The sequence below is a fragment of the Hylobates moloch genome, unplaced genomic scaffold (genome assembly GCF_009828535.3).
Source record: "Hylobates moloch isolate HMO894 unplaced genomic scaffold, HMol_V3 SCAFFOLD_20, whole genome shotgun sequence".
In the NCBI taxonomy this organism is placed as follows: domain Eukaryota; kingdom Metazoa; phylum Chordata; class Mammalia; order Primates; family Hylobatidae; genus Hylobates; species Hylobates moloch.
The window spans coordinates 53796924-53819459 of NW_026652295.1; the positions used below are offsets into that span (position 1 = coordinate 53796924).

Consider the following 22536-nt stretch of genomic DNA (forward strand, 5'->3'; position numbering starts at 1 on the left):
TGCAAAAGAAAACCATCATAGCACATCTTTTATATAAGAAGCAAAAAGGGAGAGATTTTAAATATATGAGTTTCAGCTATACACTAATATCATTGCTTATTTTAAATTGTCAGTGAAATATGTTTAGCTTAATGCTAACCTGAAATATTATAAAAATATAAGCCAGTGAATAGGGAGAAAAAAATTAAAAACAAATTTTCTACCAACTCCAGGACTTAGCTAGCCAATAAAATTTCATCTTTGATATATTAATAGTTGATAAAAGTTAAATGAACCAAGATCACCCAATGAATCAACTCTTGCATTATATCCAAGATGAGTTTCTAAAGGTCTGATGTCTCATATTCAGTGAATAATGTAGTCAGAACATTAGCTTGTACTAACAATCTATGGTTAAAGGTATAAAGCTATTCCTTGCATAGTAGAAATAGAGATTCTTGTCTCAAGATGCCAGGAAACACATGTGGTCAACACATCCTAAGGTCCTTTTGGGGAAAAAAAAAATACCCTCTTTGGTGCAAGTTACATTTGAACAAGTTATAAGCAGTTGTGGAAAGAAAAAGACTTCCCCTGTTATAAATGTAACATGCTAAATGTAAAACAAAGCATGAATATAAAATTATCTTATTATCATATGGGTTATAAATAATAGCTATTATTGCTGCTTTAAGTACAGAAGTTAGGGAAGAAGACAAATATAGCTCTTCTTTTCTGAGCATTCTGTTAGCCATTCCAAACTACTGGAATTGCCCCAACAAACCAGTCTATCTTTTAGTCTGTGTTAGTCTCCCAACTCTGGGCCTTTGCAGTTGCTCTTCCCTTTTATTAGAATGTCTTCCTCTTCACCTGACTAATACTCTTGTTTCAGATCCCTGATTGCCTGTCAGCTTTATCATAAAACCTTTCCTGACCTTCCACAGTTAGGTTGCCATCCCCTCCTAAATTTATAGCAGTCAAGAAGTTCCAAAAATAAAAAGAATTGCCAAAATATGGATTTGTCTCAAAAATGTATCTGTGATTATGACATTATTCCTAAAGTGCTCTACTGCAGGTGGTAGTATCCTCAGAAGGTGTAAGGGACACAATTCCAACAACCTCTGCCATGGCGGCCACTGCCAGAGGTCAAGGTAGGGACAGCAGAAATGGAGTTCTGCCCAGAGGCAAACTTGCTAACCCAAGGGAATGCAATTTTTCTGTTATTTTTGGAAGCTTGGAAGCTGGATGGAGTAGGATTAAAGGGTTATGCTTTTATTGTTTTTTGGTTTTTTGCGGGGAGAAGAAAGGATAGAAAAGCTTGTTGGCAGAGCTTTTCAATGTTGGCCCTTCCTAAATACTGAGACTCATTGTTGTCTGAAGCTGTTAGTGTTTGTGTGCCACCTGATTCAGTGGTTTTCACTCTAAGAGGGTTATTCTTGGCCCTTCCTACCCTTCTCCCTGTCACAGGGCCACAGATCATGTATTTCATAACTGTAAAGTTAGTCAAGAGCATGGGCACACAAGCAAATAACGCCATTTATAAGCCCTAGACATAATATCCGTCCTGAGAACCTCTTCCTTAGAGAGATGAATGACATCATAGAAAAGGAATGGGATTGAAGAGCAAAAACATGGTTCAAATACTAGTTACTGCCCTCACAAGCTGGATGATACTAGGTAAGCCCCTTAACTTATTAAAATCCCTTTTCCCACCCAAGAAAAACCAAAGGAAAGGGTGTCCACATTATAGAGTGACTGCATGAATTAAACTATAAAAGTGTTAAGCAAGCTTTAAATATTATTGTATTAATAAATTTTAAGCCAGGTTGAAGCAAATTGTCAAACCACCTCATTTAACTTTTATAGAGACCTTAGTTAATTTATAGTAGGATGCTTATGAGTTTTAAAATGTGAACATAAGCAAACTTTTTTTTTTTTAAAGTGTGCTATCTCTAAATGATAGTCTGGGTAATAGAACTATAATTAATATAGCTCTTTATCTCTATAGGCAAGCTTTCCTATAATCACTAATAACATTCACTGAGATGTACTGTGCTAAGCCTTTGACATGCATTATCTCATTCAGTCCTGATAACCAATCTAGAAGGCTTTCTTTATCTTCCTATCATGCAGCTCAAAAATGGCTGAACATGGACTCAATACCAGACTGTTTGTTCCAAAGCTTGATGTGTTAATTGAATAAACTATTGCCATAGAGTCGTCTCAAAATTATCTCTGAGGGAAGCTTTTCTTCTCAGTTAATGAGTAACATAGCAATTCATTTATTTTAGGGAGTTACAGAATCAGACAGTAAGAATGAGATCCTTAAAACCATTACTTGAACTCCCCAGTTTAATTTCCAGATTAATTTGTTGATAACAAAAAAGGACAATGCTGATAGTTCTTACTTGATCTTACTTCCCCATCTTCAGCTAACACAGAATTCTGAAGAAGCAGCACCAAAACCACGCAGAGAAATGTAATATAGTGAGCCATGTTTCTGTTTTCGTTCTAATATTTTGGTTTTAGGATTCCTAGGGGAAAAAAAAGGCGAGTTAAATATATTAATTAAAGTCAACATCTAGCCATTATACATTTACATTTTGAAATTACAAGAGCCAGTTGAAGTACAGCTAATTTTGTGACTATTAGAATTAACTTAAATCTGTTTAAAATAGCCAAATGTTAAATATATTAATGCAGGAGGACAATGAATAGTGGCTAAAGACCATGATAAACCTTAATTCATAATTGTCTTCAGAAAAGTATACACATTTTCTAAAATTTGAGCTTTTTGCAAAATATTTACTCAAATTTATCCTTTGGGCATAGCCTGTGGAAACTTATCTCATTCTTTTTACTATCTGAATATTAGCAAACATTTTTCTTTTAAATGTGGGTTTGTATTTAAGGGACACTCAAAGAGTATTTAATAAAAATATTTCTAAGATACAGCTGATCGAATTTAATTTTTAAAATAAGATGTAATTGTAAACATTAAGACCTGTTTTATTTAATTCACAAACACTCAGTTATATAGTTTTCATACACCATCTAAAATAAGTCCAAGAACTTCATTTCTGGTTAGAATGTAGAAAGTTGCAAGAGACTGTCATTCACAACAATGAGTACATACCAGATAAAGTACAAATTCATATGCTTTTTAAGCCCAGCAGAAATGAAATAATTTAAAGAAACCTAAAAGAACCAAATTCCAGAAGCTATTAACCCTTCATCGTACAGAAGTGATTTGCAGCTGCTTTACTCTCTGGCAGAAAGGGAATACTGATGAGAAGGAATTTGCCACAGCATGTAAAAAAATCACTCGGCCGGGCGCGGTGGCTCACGCCTGTAATCCCAGCACTTCAGGAAGCCGAGGCGGAAGGATCAAGAGGTCAGGAGATCGAGACCATCCTGGATAACACGGTGAAACCTCGTCTCTACTAAAAATACAAAAAAATAGCCGGGCGTGGTGGCGGGCACCTGTAGTCCCAGCTACTCAGGAGGCTGAGGCAGGAGAATGGCGTGAACCCGGGAGGCGGAGCTTGCAGTGAGCCGAGATTGCACCACTGCACTCCAGCCTGGGTGACAGAGCGAGACTCCGTCTCAAAAAAAAAAAAAAAAAAATCACTCAAAGCTGGTGTAACAGATTGGAAATCTGAGGAGTCTCTGCCACACAACAAGCACTTCTTCATTCAGCAGTTTCTTCTGGTGAGCCTTAACTAAATATACGGAGTAGATAAGTAGTACATAGAAAGTTGGAAACAGTATAGAACGGCCTAGAGAGAGTCTGTCCCTCTTCCTATCCAGGTACCCAGAGACTTCCTCAAATATAAAACGGTGGACAAGACTTGAAAAGAGGAAAGAAATTTTTATTCCTGATCAGGAGAAAAACAGCATAAGCAGATCCAAAGATTATCTAAATATCAGAAGTAGCAAAAAGTGTTTGTAAAATGGCAATGATAAATACATTAAAGGATCTAGTGAATAAGATGGAAAACACGTACAAAGATGTGGGAAATTTCAGAAGGCAGATGAAAACTATACAAAAAGATACAAAGGAAAATGCTTGCAATTAAACAAACATCAGAAAATGGTTTATACAACGGGTTTACCTGCATCCATTGGAGGAAAAGATAAGTAAACTTGAAGATAAGTCAATAGAAATTATCAAAAACTGAAACCCCAAGGCATAAAAACATGATAAAAGGAATAGAGCATCTAGAACTTACAGAACAATATCAAGTGGTCTTGATTTAGCATATAAGTAAATTTTTCTGGTGAAAAGGAGAGAATGAAGAAATATTTGAAAAGACATGGCCAAAAATTTTCCAAATTAATGAAAGCTGCCAATTCTCAGGTCAAAGAACTTCAGCAAACCGCAAGCAAGACACAAAGTAAATCATACCTACATACATCATATTCAATCAACTGAAAATCAAAATAAAATATAAAATTCCTAAAACTGGCCAGAGGAAAAGTGATACACCACCTACAAAGGGACAGCAGTAAGAATTTTAGACAGAAATTTTCTGGTAATAAACTGAGCATTCAATCAGAAAAAGATAAAAATCCTAAATGTGTAGACATCTAATATTAAAGCTTCTAAATATATGAAACAAAAAATGAAAAAAATAAGCAGAGACACGTTAAAAATAATGTGAAGTTTTAATATCCAGCCCTTAGTATTATTTAATTAGACCAGAAAAAATTAGTAGTGGAACAGAAGGTCTGGACAACACTATTATTAACCAGCTTCACCCAGTTAATATTTACGAAACAGTCCAACTAACAACAGAAGAAGACACATTGTTTTGTAATGCATATGAAACAGTCACCAAAAAGACGATATGCTGGAGAGAAAACAAGTCTCAGATTTCAAAAAATTGAAACCATACAGATTATGTTCCTTGACCAAAGGGCATTTAATTAGAAAATATTGGCGATGGCTTCTGCATATGAAGTTTTGAGGAAAAGCCGTTTGTTAAAAATGTAACTTATTCATAGATAATTGGACCAGTTTCAATAAATAGTATTTTTCTAGGACTTTGGCTATTTCACCTGTCCACTTATCATCTTTCTATTATCTGTAGGATCTGTAGTTGTCCTACAGATTTTCAGAAGTGAAAGTCCTAAAATACTCTGAAATTAAGCAACATACTTCTAAATAATCCATAAGTTTTAAAAAGTCAAAAGAAAAGTTTTTAAATATTTCAAACTGAATAATTTTTTAAATCAAATATTTTGTGATACAGCTAAAGCAGCACTTACAGAGAAATTTCAGCTTTAAAAGCATATATTAAAAAAAGAAACCAATATCTAAGCTTCCACCTTAAGAAGCTTCCACCTTAAGAAGCTAGATAGAAAAAGTACAATAAAAAAGTAGAAAAAAAGTAGAAAAGTAGAAAAGGTAGAAAATAACTATGAAATATAAATTTGAAAGACAATTAAAAAATAAATAGTTAAAAAGTTAATTCTTTGGACAAATAAATATACTGATATGCCTTAGTAATTATAACCAAGAAACAACAGAGAAAACATAAATAATTGCGTAAGTCAGTATTCAAATAGAAAGCACCACTATAGATCGTATAAACATTAAAAGGGTAAGTGGACAGGCGAAATGAACAAAGTCTTTGAAAAACACTATTTATTGAAATTGGTCCAATTATTGGTTAAAGAAGTTAAATTATTAATCAAAAACATTCCCACAAAGAAAACTCCTGGTCCAGATAGCTTCACCAGTAATTTCTTCCAACAATTTCTACAAAACAGTCAAGGGAAAAAAATAAAATAAAACTATTTGTTTCGGTGGAATTAAATGAAAATAAAGGAGAAGTGAACTCCCCCCAATTTTTATTATGAGGCCAACATAACCCTAATTAAAAAAACACACCTAGACAAAGATATTACAAAGTAAGAAAATTATAGTCCATCTATTTAGCATACAAGTAAATTTTCCATTACTCTTTATGAACAAGGATATAAAAATCTATAATAAAATACTAGCTAATTAAATCTAGCAATATAATTTAAAATATCATGACCATGTGGGATTTATTAGAGAGATGCAAGATTGGTTTAACCCTCAAAATTCAACTTATATAATGTACTATGGTAAGAGACTAGAAAAAAAATCACATGAACATCTCAATTTATGGATCAAAAGTTCCCAACAAAATTTAACACTCATTTATGATAAAACTTTCAGCAAACTAAGAGTAGGACTTAACCTATGAATGTGAATGCTGTCTGTAAAAAAATCTACATATAACATCACATTGAGTTGTGAAATACTAAATTCTTTCCTTCTTAAATCAGTAAGTGGCTAAGAACACATTCTCATACCATGTCTATTCAAAAATGTACAGGGAGTTCTAGCTATAGCCATGGGCATAAATGAGAAATAAAACATGTAAAGATTATAAAGGAAAAAATAAAACCATCGTTATTTATGGAAAACATGATAATCTACATAGAAAGTGGAATCTACAAAAACAATAGTAGAACAAAGTGAATTTAGCAACGTCACAAGACACAAGATTAATGGTTTCTTTATTGGGAAAAAAATACCATTTTCAATAGTATCAAAAGTATTATAAATGTGGAAATAAAGCTAATGTAATATGGAAAGACCTCTGTACTGAAACATCGCAAAATTAAAGAAACCAAATAAATGGAGAGATCCATATTCAGAATTAAAAGACTCAATATTATTCACAGGTCCACCCTCCACAAATGGTCTATAGATTCAACAAAATCCCAATTTTTTAAATTAACAAATATTCTAAAACATATAAAATGCAAATGATTTTGAATTGGAACAGTCTTGAAAAAGAACTCTCTTAGTAACAAAGTTGGAGAACTGATATTATCTGATACCGACTTACGTCAGTCTGCTTTCTGTTGTTATAACTGAATACCTGAGATGGAGTAATTTATAAAGAAAATACATTTATTTTTTATAGTTCTGAAGGCTGGAAAGTCCAAGGTCTAAGGGCAAAATCTGGTGAGGGCCTTACAGCTGGTGGGGGTTTTCTGCAGAGTCTCAATGTGGTGCAGGGTACCACATGGTGAGGGGGTTCAGGAGAGAGAACCTACCTGGCTTTTTATAACAGAACTACTTTCCTGATAACTAACCTACTCCCATGGTAACCCATTAATCAACTAACCCATGAAAAGGATGTATCTATCCGTGAGAACAGAACCCTCATGACCCAATCACCTCTTAAAGGACCCACCTCCCAGTACCTTTACACTGGAGATTAAGTTTCAACATGAGTTTCAGAGGGGGCAAACATCCAAACCATAGCAACTTACTATAAGCTACAGAAATCAAGAAAGTATGGTACTATATTGACATAAAGGTGGGCATAGAACAGAACACAATAGTTTCGGTAACAGACCCACACTTACATGGTCACTTGATTGATTTTCAACAAAAATGTCAAAGTAGTTGGATAGAAAAGGAAAATCTTTTCAACAAACATTGCTGAATCAACTGAATAAACATGGAATAAAATGAACCTGGACTCCTACCTCATTTCACATAAGAAAATTAAATGGAACATAGATCTAAATGTAAAAACTAAACCTATAAGTCTTCAAAGAAAAAACATAAGAGAGTATCTTCACAACTTTAGGTTTAAGAAGAATATTTCTTAGGACACAAAAACCACTAGCAATTTTAAAATAAGTACATGAGATTTCATCAAAATTAAACATTTCCATTCCTTAAAAGACACCATTTAAGAATGCAAGCCAATGTCCGCATTAAATATTTCTGACAAATGACTCATATCAGAAAACATACAGATAATAAAAAGAAAAACAACACAATTTTTTAAATGAGTAAAAGGTCTTGAACAGACACATTACAAAAGAAGACACAGAAATGGCCAATAAGCACATAAAATAGTACTCATCATCACTAGCCATCAGGGAAATGCACAGTAAAACCACAATAAGATATGATTTCACACCTACGAAAATAGCTAAAATTAAAAGACTGATAATATCCAATGTTTACAAGTATATGTGAAGAAATTGGAATTCATACATTGTTGGTGAGATTGAAAATGGATGTAATCACTTTAGAGAACTGTTAGGTAAAGTTTCTTATAAAGTTAAACTATGGCCAGTGATTTTTCTGCTAGATATGTAGCCTAGAGAAATGAAATTGTGTGTCCACAGCAAAAGACTTTAGCAATGTTTACAGTAGTTTTATTCATAATAATTCCAAACTAAAAATAACCCAAATGCTATCAACAGGACAATAAATATACAAGTTGTGTGATATATTCATACAAAGAAATACTATTCAGCAGCTCTGGGCAGGGAATCTCTGAAAATAAGGCAGCAGCGCCAGTCAGGAACTTAAAGATAAAACTCCCATCTCCCTGGACAGAGCACCTGGGGGAAGGGTGGTTGTGGGCACAGCTTCAGCAGACTTAAATTTCCCTGCCTGACAGCTCTGAAGAGATCAGTGGACCTGCCAGCACAGCGTTCAAGCTCTGCTAAGGGTCGGACTGCCTCCTCAGGTGGGTCCCTGACGTCCGTGTATCCTGGGTCCCCAGTGGGCACCGACAGACACCTCCTACAGAAGAGCTCTGGCTGGCATCTGGCAGGTGCCCCTCTGGGACAAAGCTTCCCTGGAAAGGGGAAAGAACAGGCGGCAATCTTTGCTGTTCTGCAGACTCCACTGGTGATACCCAGGCAAGCAGGATGTGGAATGGACCTCCAGCAAACTCCAGCGGACCTGCGGCAGACAGGCCTGACTGTCAGAAGGAAAACTAACAAACAGAAAGGAATAGCACATCCACTCAAGGACCCCATCTGAAGGTCACCAACATCAAAGACCAAAGGTAGGTAAATCCACAAAGACGAGGAGAAACAAGTGCAAAAAGGCTGAAAATTCCAAAAACCAGAACACCTCTTCTTCTCTAAAGGATCACAACTCCTCGCCAGCAAGGGAACAAAACTGGACAGAGAATGAGTTTGACGAATTGACAGAAGTAGGCTTCAGAAGGTGGGTAATAACAAACTCCTTCAAGCTAAAGGAGCATGTTCTAACCCAATGTAAGGAAGCTAAGAACCTTGAAAAAAGGTTAGATGAATTGATAACTAGAATAACCAGTTTAGAGAAGAACATAAATGACCTGATGGAGCTGAAAAACACAGCACGAGAACTGCGTGAAGCATAAACAAGTATCAATAGCTGAATCAATCAAGCGGAAGAAAGGATATCAGAAATTGAAGATCAACTTAATGAAATAAAGTGAAAAGACAAGATTAGAGAAAAAAGAATAAAAAGGAATGAATAAAGCCTCCAAGAAATATGGGAATACGTGAAAAGACCAAATCTATATTTGATTGATGTACCTGAAAGTGACAGGGAGAATGGAACCAAGTTGGAAAACACACTTCAGGATACTTTCCAGGAGAACTTCTCCAACCTAGCAAGACAGGCCAACATTCAAATTCAGGAAATACAGAGAACACCACAAAGATACTCGAGAAGAGCAACCCCAAGACACGTAACCGTCAGACTCACCAATGTTGAAATGAAGGAAAAAATGTTAAGGGCAGCCAGAGAGAAAGGTCAGGTTACCCATAAACAGAAGCCCATCAGACTAACAGCGGATCTCTCAGCAGAAACCCTACAAGCCAGAAGAGAGTGAGGGCCAATATACAACATGCTTGAAGAAAAGAATTTTCAACCCAGAATTTCATATCCAGCCAAACTAAGCTTCATAAGCTAAGGAGAAATAAAAGCCTTTAAAGACAAGCAAATGCTGAGAGATTTTATCACCACCAGGCCTGCCTTACAAGAGCTCTTGAAGGAAGCACTAAACATGGCAAGGAAAAACTGGTAGAAGCCACTGCAAAAACATACAAAATTTGAAAGACCATTGACACTATGAAGAAACAAATTCAAAAGCTAGCAGAAGACAAGAAATAACTAAGATCAGAGCAGAACTGAAGGAAATAGAGACACGAAAAACCCTTCAAAAAATCGATGAATCCAGGAGCTGGTTTTTTGAAAAGATCAACAAAATAGACAGACTGCTAGCAAGACTAATAAAGAAGAAAAGAGAGAAGAATCAAATAGATGCAATAAAAAATGATATGGGGATATCACCACTGATCTCACAGAAATACAAACTACCATCAGAGACTACTATAAACACGTCTATGCAAATAAGTTAGAAAATCTAGAATAAATGGATAAATTCCTGGACACATACACCCTCCCATGTCTAAACCAGGAAAAAGTCGAGTCCCTGAATAGACCAATAACAAGTTCTGAAATTGAGGCAGTAATTAATAGCCTACCAACCAAAAAAGTCCAGGACCAGATGGATTCACAGCCGAATTCTGCCAGAGGTACAAAGAGGAGCTGGTACCATTCCTTCTGAAATTATTCCAAATAATAGAAAAAGAGGGAATCCTCCCTAACTCATTTTATGAGGCCAGCATCATCCTGATACCAAAACCTGGCAGAGACACAACAAAAAAAGAAAATTTCAGGCAAATATCCCTGATGAATATTGATGCAAAAATCCTCAATAAAATACTGGCAAACCGAATCCAGCAGCACATCAAAAACCTTATCCACCACAATCAAGTCAGGTTCCTCCCTGGGATGCAAGGCTGGTTCAACATATGCAAATCAATAAACATAATCCATCATATAAACAGCACCAATGACAAAAATCACATGATTATCTCAATAGGTGCAGAAAAGGCCTTCGACAAAATTCAACACCCCTTCATGCTAAAAACTCCCCATAAGCTAGGTATCAATGGAACATATCTCAAAATAATAAGAGCTATTTATGACAAACCCACAGCCAATATCATACTGAATGGGCAAAAACTGGAAGCATTCCCTTTGAAAACTGGCACAAGACAAGGATGCCCTCTCTCACCATTCCTATTCAACATAGTATTGGAACTTCTGGCCAGGGCAATCAGGCAAGATAAAGAAATATTGCGTATTCAAATAAGAAGAGAAGAAGTCAAATTTTCTCAGTTTGCAGATGAGAAGATTGTATATTTAGAAAACCCCATTGTCTCAGCCCAAAATCTTCTTAAGCTGGTAAGCACTTCAGCAAAGTCTCAGGATACAAAATCAATGTGCAAAAAGCACAAGTATTCCCATACACCAATAACAGACAAACAGAGAGCCAATAATCCTAGCGCTTTGGGAGGCAGAGGTGGGTGGATCACGAGGTCAGGAGTTCAAGACCAGCCTGACCAACATGGTGAAACCCATCTCTACTAAAAATACAAAAAAAAAAAAAAAAAATAGTCAGGTGTGGTGGCAGTTGCCTGTAATCCCAGCTACTGGGGAGGCTGAGGCAGGAGAAATGCTTGAACCAGGGAAGCAGAGGTTGCAGCGAGCTGAGATCACACCACTGCACTCCCGCCTGGGTGACAGGGCAAGACTCTATCTCAAAAAAAAAAAAAAAAATCCAGAGAGCCAAATCATGAGTGAACTCGCATTCACTATTGCTACAAAGGAATAAAATACCTAGGAATACTACTTACAAGGGAAAGAACTCTTCAAGAAGAACTACAAACCACTGCTCAAGGAAGTAAGAGAGGACACAAACAAACGGAAAAACAGTCCATGCTCACGGAAAGGAAGAATCAGTATCATGAAAATGGCCATGCTGCCCATTGCTTTTCTTCACAGAACTGGAAAAAACTACTTTAAACTTCATATAGAACCAAAAAAGAGCCTGCATAACCAAGACAATCCTAAGCAAAAAGAGCAAAGCTGGAGGCATCATGCTACCTGACTCCAAACTATACTACAAGGCTACAGTAACCAAAACAGCGTGGTACTGGTACCAAAACAGATATATAGACCAATGTAACAGAACAGAGGCCTCAGAAATAAAACCACACATCTACAACCATCTTATCTTTGACAAACCTGACACAAACAAGCAACAGGAAAGAGATTCCCTATTAATAAATAGTGTTGGGAAAACTAGCTAGCCATATGCAGAAAAGTGAAACTGGACCCCTTCCTTACGCTGAATACAAAAATCAACTCAAGATAGATTAAAGACTTACAACATAAGACCTTAAACCATAAAAATACCAGAAGAAAACCTAGGCAATACCATTCAGGACATAGGCATGGGCAACGACTTCATGTCTAAAATACCAAAAGCAATGGCAACAAATGCTAAAATTGACAAATGGGATCTAATTAAACTAAAGAGCTTCTGCATAGAAAAAGAAACTACCATCAGAATGGGAGAAAATTTTTGCAAGCTATCCATCTATCCAACTGGCAAAGGGCTAATATCCAGAATCTACAAAGAACTTAAACAAATTTACAAGAAAAAAAACAACCCCATCAAAAAGTGGACAAAGGATAAGAACAGACATTTCTCAAAAGAAGACATTCATGCAGCCAACAAGCATATGAAAAAAGCTCATCATTACTGGTCATTAGAGAAATACAAATTAAAACCACAATGAGATACCATCTCATGCCAGTTAGAATGACAATCATTAAAAAGCCAAGAAACAAGAGATGCTGGAGAGGATGTGGAGAAATAGGAATGCTTTTACACTGTTGGTGGGAGTGTAAATTAGTTCAACCATTGTGGAAGACAGTGTGGTGATTCCTCAAGGATCTAGAACTAGAAATACCATTTGACCCAGCAATCCCAGGATTATAAATCATTCTACTGTAGGGACATATGCACACGTAAGTTTATTACAGCACTATTCACAATGGCAAAGACATGGAACCAACCCAAATGTCCATCAATGATAGACTGGATTAAGAAAATGTGGCACATATATACCATGGAATACTATGCAGCCATAAAAAAGGATGAGTTCATGTCCTTTGCAGGGACATAGATGAAGCTGGGAATCATCATTCTCGGCAAACTATTCCAAGAACAGAAAATCAAACACCGCATGTTCTCACTCATAAGTGGGAGTTGAGCAATGAGAACACATGGACACAGGGAGGGTAATACCACACCCCAGGGCCTGTCAGGGGGTGGGGGCCTAGGGATAGCATTAGGAGAAATTCCCAACGTAGGCGACGGGTTGATGGGTGCAGGAAACCACCCTGGCATTTGTATACCTATGTAACAAAACTGCACATTCTGTTGATATATCCCAGAACTTAAAGTATAATAAAAAATAAAAATTTAAAAATTTTAAAAAAGAAATACTAATCAGTAATCAAAAAATCATGAACTGTTATAGGAAACAACATGAATAAATTTAAAACGCATTGTATTTAATAAAAGAAGCCAGACACAAAATAATGCATACAGTATGTTTCTAGTTGTATGAAGCCCCAAAACAGGCAAAACTAATCTATAGTGTTAGAAAACAGGAAACCTTTGCCTGAAAGTGGCACAAGTAAACTTCCTGGATAACAGAAATAGGTTACGTTTGCAAAGTCAGTATTCAGATATATGAACTCATCTAAGGCAATTAAACCAGATGTGCTGTATCTGTGTAATTTATTGTTTATAAATTATACTTCAATGAAAAAAAATCAGTCCATTACTGTCAATTTCCAAATTAGGCCCGCCTCTCTGTATAAAGAGTTATAAAGGTCCAAAAGGAGGCTTTTTTTTTTTTTTGGAGAAGGAGTCTCGCTCTGTCACCAGGCTGGACTGCAGTGGCACTATCTCAGCTCACTGCAGCCTCCACCTCCCGGGCTCAAGCGATTCTCCTCTCTCAACCTTCCGATTAACTGGGACTACAGGCATGCGACACCATGCCCAGTTAACTTTTATATTTTTAGTAGATACTGGGTTTCACCATATTGGCCAGGATGGTCTTGATTTCTTGACCTCATGATCCCAAAGTGCTGGGATTACAGGCATGAGCCACCATGCCCAGCTTAGAGGCATTTTTGATGAGTCATCACCAGGATGTGCTGTTTTATGCTAACAACATGTCCTAATAAATTTTCACCACCTTTCTTCCCAAAAGCCTCAAAATTAAGTTATTAAGCTCCTCTACCAAAAACATCTCAGTATTTCTATGTATATGTAATTCATTCAGATTTTTTGAGTAAAGTTAATTCCCTAATGTTATAATAATTTAAATTGACAATCATTAAAGTAGAAGATACAAAAGGATACTAAATGCATATTATTACCACGTTATTTAATCATTAAAACTGGTGTGTTTCATAAATATTTCATTATACATATGTTTATGTACACTTCAAATGAAGTTAGGCTTATCAAGTTTTAACACTTAGTTGAATAGGGAGTGTGTTAAACATATGGATCCCCTAACCCTAATCCAGTAGCTTCAGATTGTAGGGGAAGGGACCGACTATTCTTTAAAAATAAATAAATGAATCTCCTCATATGCTAACATGCACCAAGGTTTTATAAATTCTATTATGGGGCAATGCAAAATGATAAATAAGAAAAAAAGTCCCTATTCCCTTGGTAGATAAGTAAATTAGCAACCCAAAATAGGGTAGTATAACTCAGAATTTCTACAAGCAAAAAAATTATAAAGCCGTGATACTCAGAGTAATCAGGTGACCTTTAGCATTCCCATTTCTCAAATGTTAAGGTGTATAAAAATCACTTAGAGATCTTATTAAAATGTAGATACTGATTACATAGCTTTAGATGAAGGGTCTTCATTTTGGCTACGGTTTGAATGGTTGTCCCCTCCAAAATTCATGTTAAAACTTAATCCTTAATGCAGCAGTACTGAGAGCCAGGGCTTTTAAAAGGTGATTGGGTCATGAAAGCTCTGCCTTTTTGAATGGGTTAATCCATTCACAGATTAGTGGATTAATAAATTAATAAATTAATGTACTAGCATAGGAATGGGACTGGTGGCTTTATGAAAAAAGGAAGAGAGACCTCAGCTAGCATGCTCAGTCCCCTCACCATGTGATGCCCCCTGCAGCCTTGTGACTCTGCAGAGAGTCCCCACAAGCATGGAGGCCTCATCAGTTGTGGCCTCTTGACCTTGGATTTCTCAGCCTCCATAAGAAGTAATTTTTTTCTTTATAAATTATGCAGTTTTGAGTATTCTCTTACAACAAATAGAAAATGTACTAAAACAACTTCTAGCAAGCTCCCAGGTGATGCTGATTCTGCTGGTCCATAGACCACACTTTGTGTATTTAGGTGCTAAAAGTTTTTGTCTTTTGTTGTTCTTTTCCCAAAAGTAAAAATAGTGTTGAAATTTCTACAATATCAGGAATAGTATCTCCCTGGTTTTAAGAATCTGAGCCGCAGTCTCTCTGTCTTTCTGAAACAAATGTGGTGGGGGAGGGAAAGAGGGGCAGAATTGTGAGTATTTTAATATCTTAGTTAACTTAGAATACTAAGAAAAAAAAGAGAGACAACTTGAATAAATAAAATTATAATTAAAGAGGAGCCATTATAAATGATACTTCAGAGACACAAAAAATTATGAGACTACTATAAAAATTATATGCTAACAAACTGCATAACATAAATAAATTTCTAGAAACTTAAAACTTACCAAAACTCAATGATGAAATACAAAATCCTAACAGACCTATAACTAGTAAAGAGATTACATCAATAAACAAAACCTCCCAACAAAGAAAGGTCCAGGACCAGACAGCTTCGTGATGAATTCTATTAGACTTTAAAAGGAGAATTAATGCCAATTCTCCCCAAACTCTTCGAAAAAATTAAAGAAAAGAAAATACTTCAAACTTATTTTATGAGGCTGGCTTTACCCTAATAACAAAGCCAGACAAGAACACTACAAGAAAAAAAATCACAGGCCCTGATGAACATGGATGTAAAATTTCTCAATAACGTACTAGTAAACTAAATTCAACAGTACATTCAAAGTGTCATATGCATGACCTAGTGGAATTTATCCCTGAGATGCAAGGATGGTCCAACATAGGTAAATCAATAAACATGATATATCACATTAAAAAAAAAGAATAAAATTATACGATCATCTAAATACATGTCAAAACAAAAGCATCTGACAAAATTCTCCATCATTTTATAATTTAAAAAACTCAACAAATCAGGCATGGAATGAATGAACTTCAACATAATAAAAGCCATATATGACAAATCCACAGCTAACATTATACTAATGGTTAAAAGCTGAAAGCTTTTCCTCTAAGATCAGGAAGAAACAAGAGTGCCCAGTCTCACTACTTCTCTACAACATAGTACTGGAAGTCCTAGCCAAACCAATTACGCAAGAAAAAGAAATGAAGGCATCCAAATTGGAAAGGAAGAAGTAAGATTGTCTCTATTAGCATGTGACATGATCTTATTACAGAAGACCATAAAGACTCTACCAAGAAAGCATTAAAACAAGTACATTCAATAAACTTGTGGGATACAAAATCAACATATAAAAATCAGTTGCCATTTCTATGTATTAATAATGAACTATCCTAAAACAAATTAAGAAAGCAATATAATTTACGATAGCATCAAAAGGAATAAAATATTCAGGAATAAATTTAACCAAGGAGGTGAAATATCTGTACATTGAAAACTCTAAAACATTGAAGAAAGAAATTGAAGAAGACACAGATACAATTCTTCACTCTGATAAATGGAAACATATCCATGTTCATGAATTGGAGGAATTGTTAATCCATACCACCCAAAGGGATCTATAGATTTAGTTCAATCATTATCAAGATCCCAATGGCATTTGTTACAAAAATAGAAAAATTAAGTCCTAAAATTTGTATGGAACCACAAAAAAACCCAAATATCTAAAGCAATCTTGAACAAGAAGAACAAAGCTGGAGGCATCACACTTCCTGATTCAAGTTATATCATAAAGCTATAGTAATTAAAACAATAAGGCACTGGCATAAAAACAGATGCACAAACCACTGGAACAGAATTATCAAGAAATAAATCCACGCATATATAGTTAACTAATTTTCCACCAAATGTCAAGAAAGGATAGTCTCTTCAACAAATAGTGCTGAGAAAACTAGATATCCATGTGGAAAAGAATGAAATTGGACCTTTAGAGCATACACAAAAACTAACTCAAAATGGATTAAAGACAAACAAAAGACCTGAAATCACAAAACTCCTAGAAGAAAACACAGGGGAAAAGCTTAATAACACTGGTCTTGGCAATGACTTTTTGGATTTGACAACAAAAGCACAGACAACAAAGATAAAAATAAACAAGTGGGACTACATCAAACTAATGTTTATGCACAGCAAAGGAAACAATTGATGAAATAAAAAGGTAATCTACAGAATGGAAGAAAATATCTGCAAGCCATATATCTGATAAAGAATCAGTATCTAAAATACATAAGAAATCCATACAATTCAATAGCAAATTAAAAAACTGATTAAAGAATAGGCAAACGACATAAATAGACAATTTTCCAAAGAAGACATACAAATGGTCAACAGGTACATAAGATGTTCAACATCACTACATCACTAGTTATCAGAAAAAGCAAATTAAAATAGCACCACTTCATACCTGTTAGCATGGCTATTATCAAAAAGTCAAAAGATAGCAAGCGTTGGTGAAGATTGGAGAAAAGGGAACACTTGTACACTGTTGATGGAACTTTAAATTGGTACAGCCATTATGAAAAATAGTATAGAGGTTCCTCAAAAACATTAAAAATAGAACTACTATATGAACCAGTAATTTTACTACTGGGCATGTTTCCAAAGGAAATAAAATCACTGTCTCAGAGAGGTATCTACAGTCCCATATTCAATGCAGCATTATTTACAGTAGCTGAGATATGGAAACAACCTAAGTGTTCATCAACTGAAGAATGAATAAAGAAACTGGGGTGTGTGTACACATATACACTCACACAGAAGAGAATACTATTTAGACTTACAAAAAAAGGAAATCCTACCATTTGCAACAACATGGATAAAGCCGGAGGACAGCGAGCTAAGTGAAAGAAGCCATATGCAGAAAGACAAATACTGCATGATCACATGTTGAAATCTAAAAAATAAAAGTCAAACTCAGAAACAGAGAGTAGAATGTTGATTAACCCAGGCTGGGGAGGAGGAAGAGAGGAGATGTTGGTCAAAGGGTGCAAATTTTGAGATATATGATGAATACATTCTGGAGACCTAATGTACAGCATGGTAACTACAGTTAATAATTTATTTTATACTTGAAATTAGCTGAGAGAATAGATCTCAAGTTTCCTTATCACAAAAAAGATACCTAATGAGGTAACTGATATGCTAATTAGCTTGATTGTGGTAATCATTTCATAATGTATACTTATATCACATCATGTTGTCAACCTAAAATATATACAATTTTTATTTGTCAGTCACACCTCAAAAAGCTGGGGTAAAACTGTTTAACCCCACATAAATAACAATTAAAATGAGAAAAAAAGAATACAGGACAACGAGGCCTGCAGCACAATCCGTAGACCAATGAAAGGCATGCTAAGCAAACAATAAGTCTTTTATATTAAAAAACAAAAAGTGAAAGGGAGAGTAAGGAGGCCATGCTTTCAGATCTATTTCACATGTCATTTGGAAATACTATATCATAGCTCATCTTCCTTCTCAGTAAGAAATTAAATGGGTCATTAGACACTTTGCCTATATTCTATTTTTTCAAAAGCTTTAGAATATGTATGCTTAAAATGTGTCTTGATAGGAATTTGGAATAACTATGGTGGCAGGAGTGAACTAAGATGGAAAATAATGGTTTCCCTCAAGAATGAGATTACTAATTAAAACATGAGTTTTCTTTTTTATTAACTGGAAGTGGCTCTACAGATATAGAAGGACTAGGATGATATTTGGAGTCAGAGATCCTGGGCATAGACGTTGAATCTTTCCCTTCCCAGCTCTTCCCACAAAACCTTGTGAGAAATGCTACCACAGAGACAGAGATACAGTGCTGCAATTCACCTGCAGAATTGGGTCTAATCTGTATCCAGAACTGCTTAAAGCCTGCTTGGGATGGTAACTATTACAGTTGTAGGGTCTCCATTAAATGATGCTTACATCCTTAACAGCAGAAAGTCCTTGGTTACTTGCCTCACTTCTAGTGAATTGGGCTGTAAAGAATATTGATATACATGCTACCTTCTCAAACATGGAATTCTGTTTTTTTTAAATCAACCTTTTAATGGTACACAAATAATTCTTAATGAGTGACAGGAAAAGAAGAAATTATTTTTACCAGAATGTAGGAATTTAAACTGAGCTCACCTGTTAATATGGAATATATAGTAGGCTAAATAGACATCAAGAAATCCAGGCTATAGAGTTAACACTGCCATTAACTAACTATAACTTAAAGAACATCCTTCTTAGTGGTTTTCTAATGCTTAGAAAAAAGAGAGGTAAACTTGGTCATCTGTATTTTCCTTTCCAACTATGAAAACAATGATTCATACTATCTGTCATCAAAGGATTATTGTGATAATTAAAATTTATACTTTTAAAACTGCTTTGAGAAAACTTTGGTTTAGTTAATCTTGAGAATGTTGAGAGAATAAGGCCTGATTGGGTCATATGGTTTGCCTCCTGCATGTACTCAAAAGCAACAGACTCAAAAACCAAGTTTGCTGACTCCAGAGTCCTTTCCATTACATTCATTCAACAACAAACATTTATTAAGTGCCTACTATGTGACAGATACTCTTTTAGGTGCTGGGAATTCAGAGGTGACAAAACTAAATAAGGAATCTGCTTCCATGCAGTTTGTGCCAGAGATTAAACAAATACGTGAGATAATTTCAGATACTGGTAAGTGTATAATGAAAACAGTAATGTATCACTTGAGGCCAGGAGGAGAGGAAGGGCTCTGTTAGATTTGGAGGTCAAAGAAGGCCTCTCTAAAGAGGTAACACTTGAGCTGACACTTAAACAACATGAAGGAGCCATGCTTTATTGGATTTGGGGACAAGATTTCCATTCCATTGATGGAGTAAGTTTGGTTTGTTCCAGGAACAGAAAGGTCAGTGAGTCATGCATGTGGGAGCAAGAGGAAGAATGACAGGGACTAAAGTAAAGTAGCATGATTCACAAGCATTATGTTCAGTTTAGAATTGTTTTTCCTAAATGCAAAGTGTGTCTATTAAAGGGTTTTAAGCATGGGTGCATCATGATCTGCTTTTCTTTTTTTAAATTATGCTTTAAGTTTTAGGGTACATGTGCACAACGTACAGGTTTGCTACATATGTATACATGTGCCATGTTGGTGTGCTGCACCCAGTAACTCGTCATTTAACATTAGGTATCTCTCCTAATGCTATCCCTCCCCCTCCCCCCACCCCACAACAGGCCCTGGTGTGTGATGTTCCCCTTCCTGTGTCCACAGGTTCTCATTGTTCAATTCCCACCTATGAGAGAGAACATGCAGTGTTTGGTTTTTTGTCCTTGCAATAGTTTGCTGAGAATGATGGCTTCCAGTTTCATCCATGTCCCCACAAAGGGCATGAACTCATCATCTTTTATGGCTGCATAGTATTCCATGGTGTATATGTGCCACGTTTTCTTAATCCAGTCTATCATTGTTGGACATATGGCTTGGTTCCAAGTCTTTGCTATTGTGAATAGTGCCGCAATAAACATACGTGTGCATGTGTCTTTATAGCAGCATGATTTATAGTCCTTTGGGTATATTCCCAGGAATGAGATGGCTGGGTCAAATGATATTTCTAGTTCTAGATCCCTGAATCACCACACTGACTTCCACAATGGTTTAACTAGTTTACAGTCCCATCAACAGTGTAAAAGTGTTCCCATTTCTCCACATCCTCTCCAGCACCTGTTGTTTCCTGACTTTTTAATGATGGCCATCTAACTGGTGTGAGATGGTATCTCACTGTGGTTTTGATTTGCATTTCTCTGATGGCCAGTGATGATGAGCATTTTTTCATGTGCCTTTTGGCTGCATAAATGTCTTCTTTTGATAAGTGTCTGTTCATATCCTTTGCCCACTTCTTGATGGGGTTGCTTTTCTCTTGTAAATTTGTTGGAGTTTATTGTAGATTCTGGATATTAGCCCTTTGTCAGATGAGTAGGTTGTGAAAATTTTCTCCTATTCTGTAGGTTGCCTGTTCACTCTAATGGTAGTTTCTTTTGCTGTGCAGAAGCTCTTTAGTTTAATTAGATCCCATTTGTCAATTTTGGCTTTTGTTGCCATTGCTTTTGGTGTTTTGGACACGAAATCCTTACCCATGCCTATGTGCTGAATGGTATTGCCTAGGTTTTCTTCTAGGGTTTTTATGGTTTTAGGTCTAACATTTAAGTCTTTAATCCATCTTGAATTAATTTTTGTATAAGGTGTAAGGAAGGGATCCAGTTTCAGCTTTCTACATATGGCTAGCCAGTTTTCCCAGCACCATTCATTAAATAGGGAATCGTTTCCCCATTTCTTGTTTTTGTCAGGTTTGTCAAAGATCAGATGGTTGTAGAAATGCAGCATTGCACTAAATGCCCACAAGAGAAAGCAGGAAAGATCTAAAATTGACACCCTAACATCACCATTAAAAGAACTAGAGAAGCAAGAGCAAACACATTCAAAAGTTAGCAGAAGGCAAGAAATAACTAAAATCAGAGCACAACTGAAGGAAATAGAGACACAAAAAACCCTTCAAAAAAATCAGTGAATCCAGGAGCTGGTTTTTTGAAAAGATCAACAAAATTGACAGACCGCTAGCAACAATAATGGAGAAGAAAAGAGAGAAGAATCAAACAGAGGCCATAAAAAATGATAAAGGGGATATCACCACTGATCCCACAGAAATACAAACTACCATCAGAGAATACTATAAACACCTCTATGCAAATAAACTAGAAAATCTAGAAGAAATGGATAAATTCCTCGACACATACACCCTCTCAAGACTAAACCAGGAAGAAGTTGAAACTCTGAATAGACCAATAACAGGCTCTGAAATTGTGGCAATAATTAATAGGTTACCAACCAAAAAAGTCCAGGACCAGATGGATTCACAGCCAAATTCTACCCGAGGTACAAGGAGGAACTGGTACCATTCCTTCTGAAACTATTCCAATCAATAGAAAAAGAGGGAATCCTCTCTAACTCATTTTATGAGGCCAGCATCATCCTGATACCAAAGCCAGGCAGAGACACAACAAAAAAAGAAAATTTTAGACCAATATCCTTGATGAACACCCATGCAAAAATCCTCAATAAAATACTGGCAAACCAAATCCAGCAGCACATCAAAAAGCTTATCCACCATAATCACGTGGGCTTCATCCCTGGGATGCAAGGCTGGTTCAACTTACGCAAATCAATAAACGTAATCCAGCATATAAACAGAACCAACGACAAAAACCACATGATTATCTCAATAGATGCAGAAAAGGCCTTTGACAAAATTCAACAACCTTCATGCTAAAAACTCTCAATAAATTAGGTATTGATGGGACGTATCTCAAAATAATAAGAGCTATCTATGACAAACCCACAGCCAATATCATATTGAATGGGCAAAAACTGGAAGCATTCCCTTTGAAAACTGGCACAAGACAGGGATGCCCTCTCTCACCACTCCTATTCAACATA

General features: G+C 35.9%; 1 protein-coding gene across 1 annotated transcript in view; it reads right to left on the reverse strand.

The window, feature by feature from the left end:
- The window catches only part of COL21A1 (collagen type XXI alpha 1 chain), a 197528-nt gene that overhangs the window by 120584 nt on the left and 54408 nt on the right, over positions 1–22536 (reverse strand). The window contains exon 2 of the mRNA XM_032141032.2: positions 2385–2510. Within this exon, the coding sequence (XP_031996923.1) occupies positions 2385–2472 (88 nt within the window). The 5' untranslated portion in view covers positions 2473–2510. The remainder of the gene's footprint in view (positions 1–2384; positions 2511–22536) is intronic.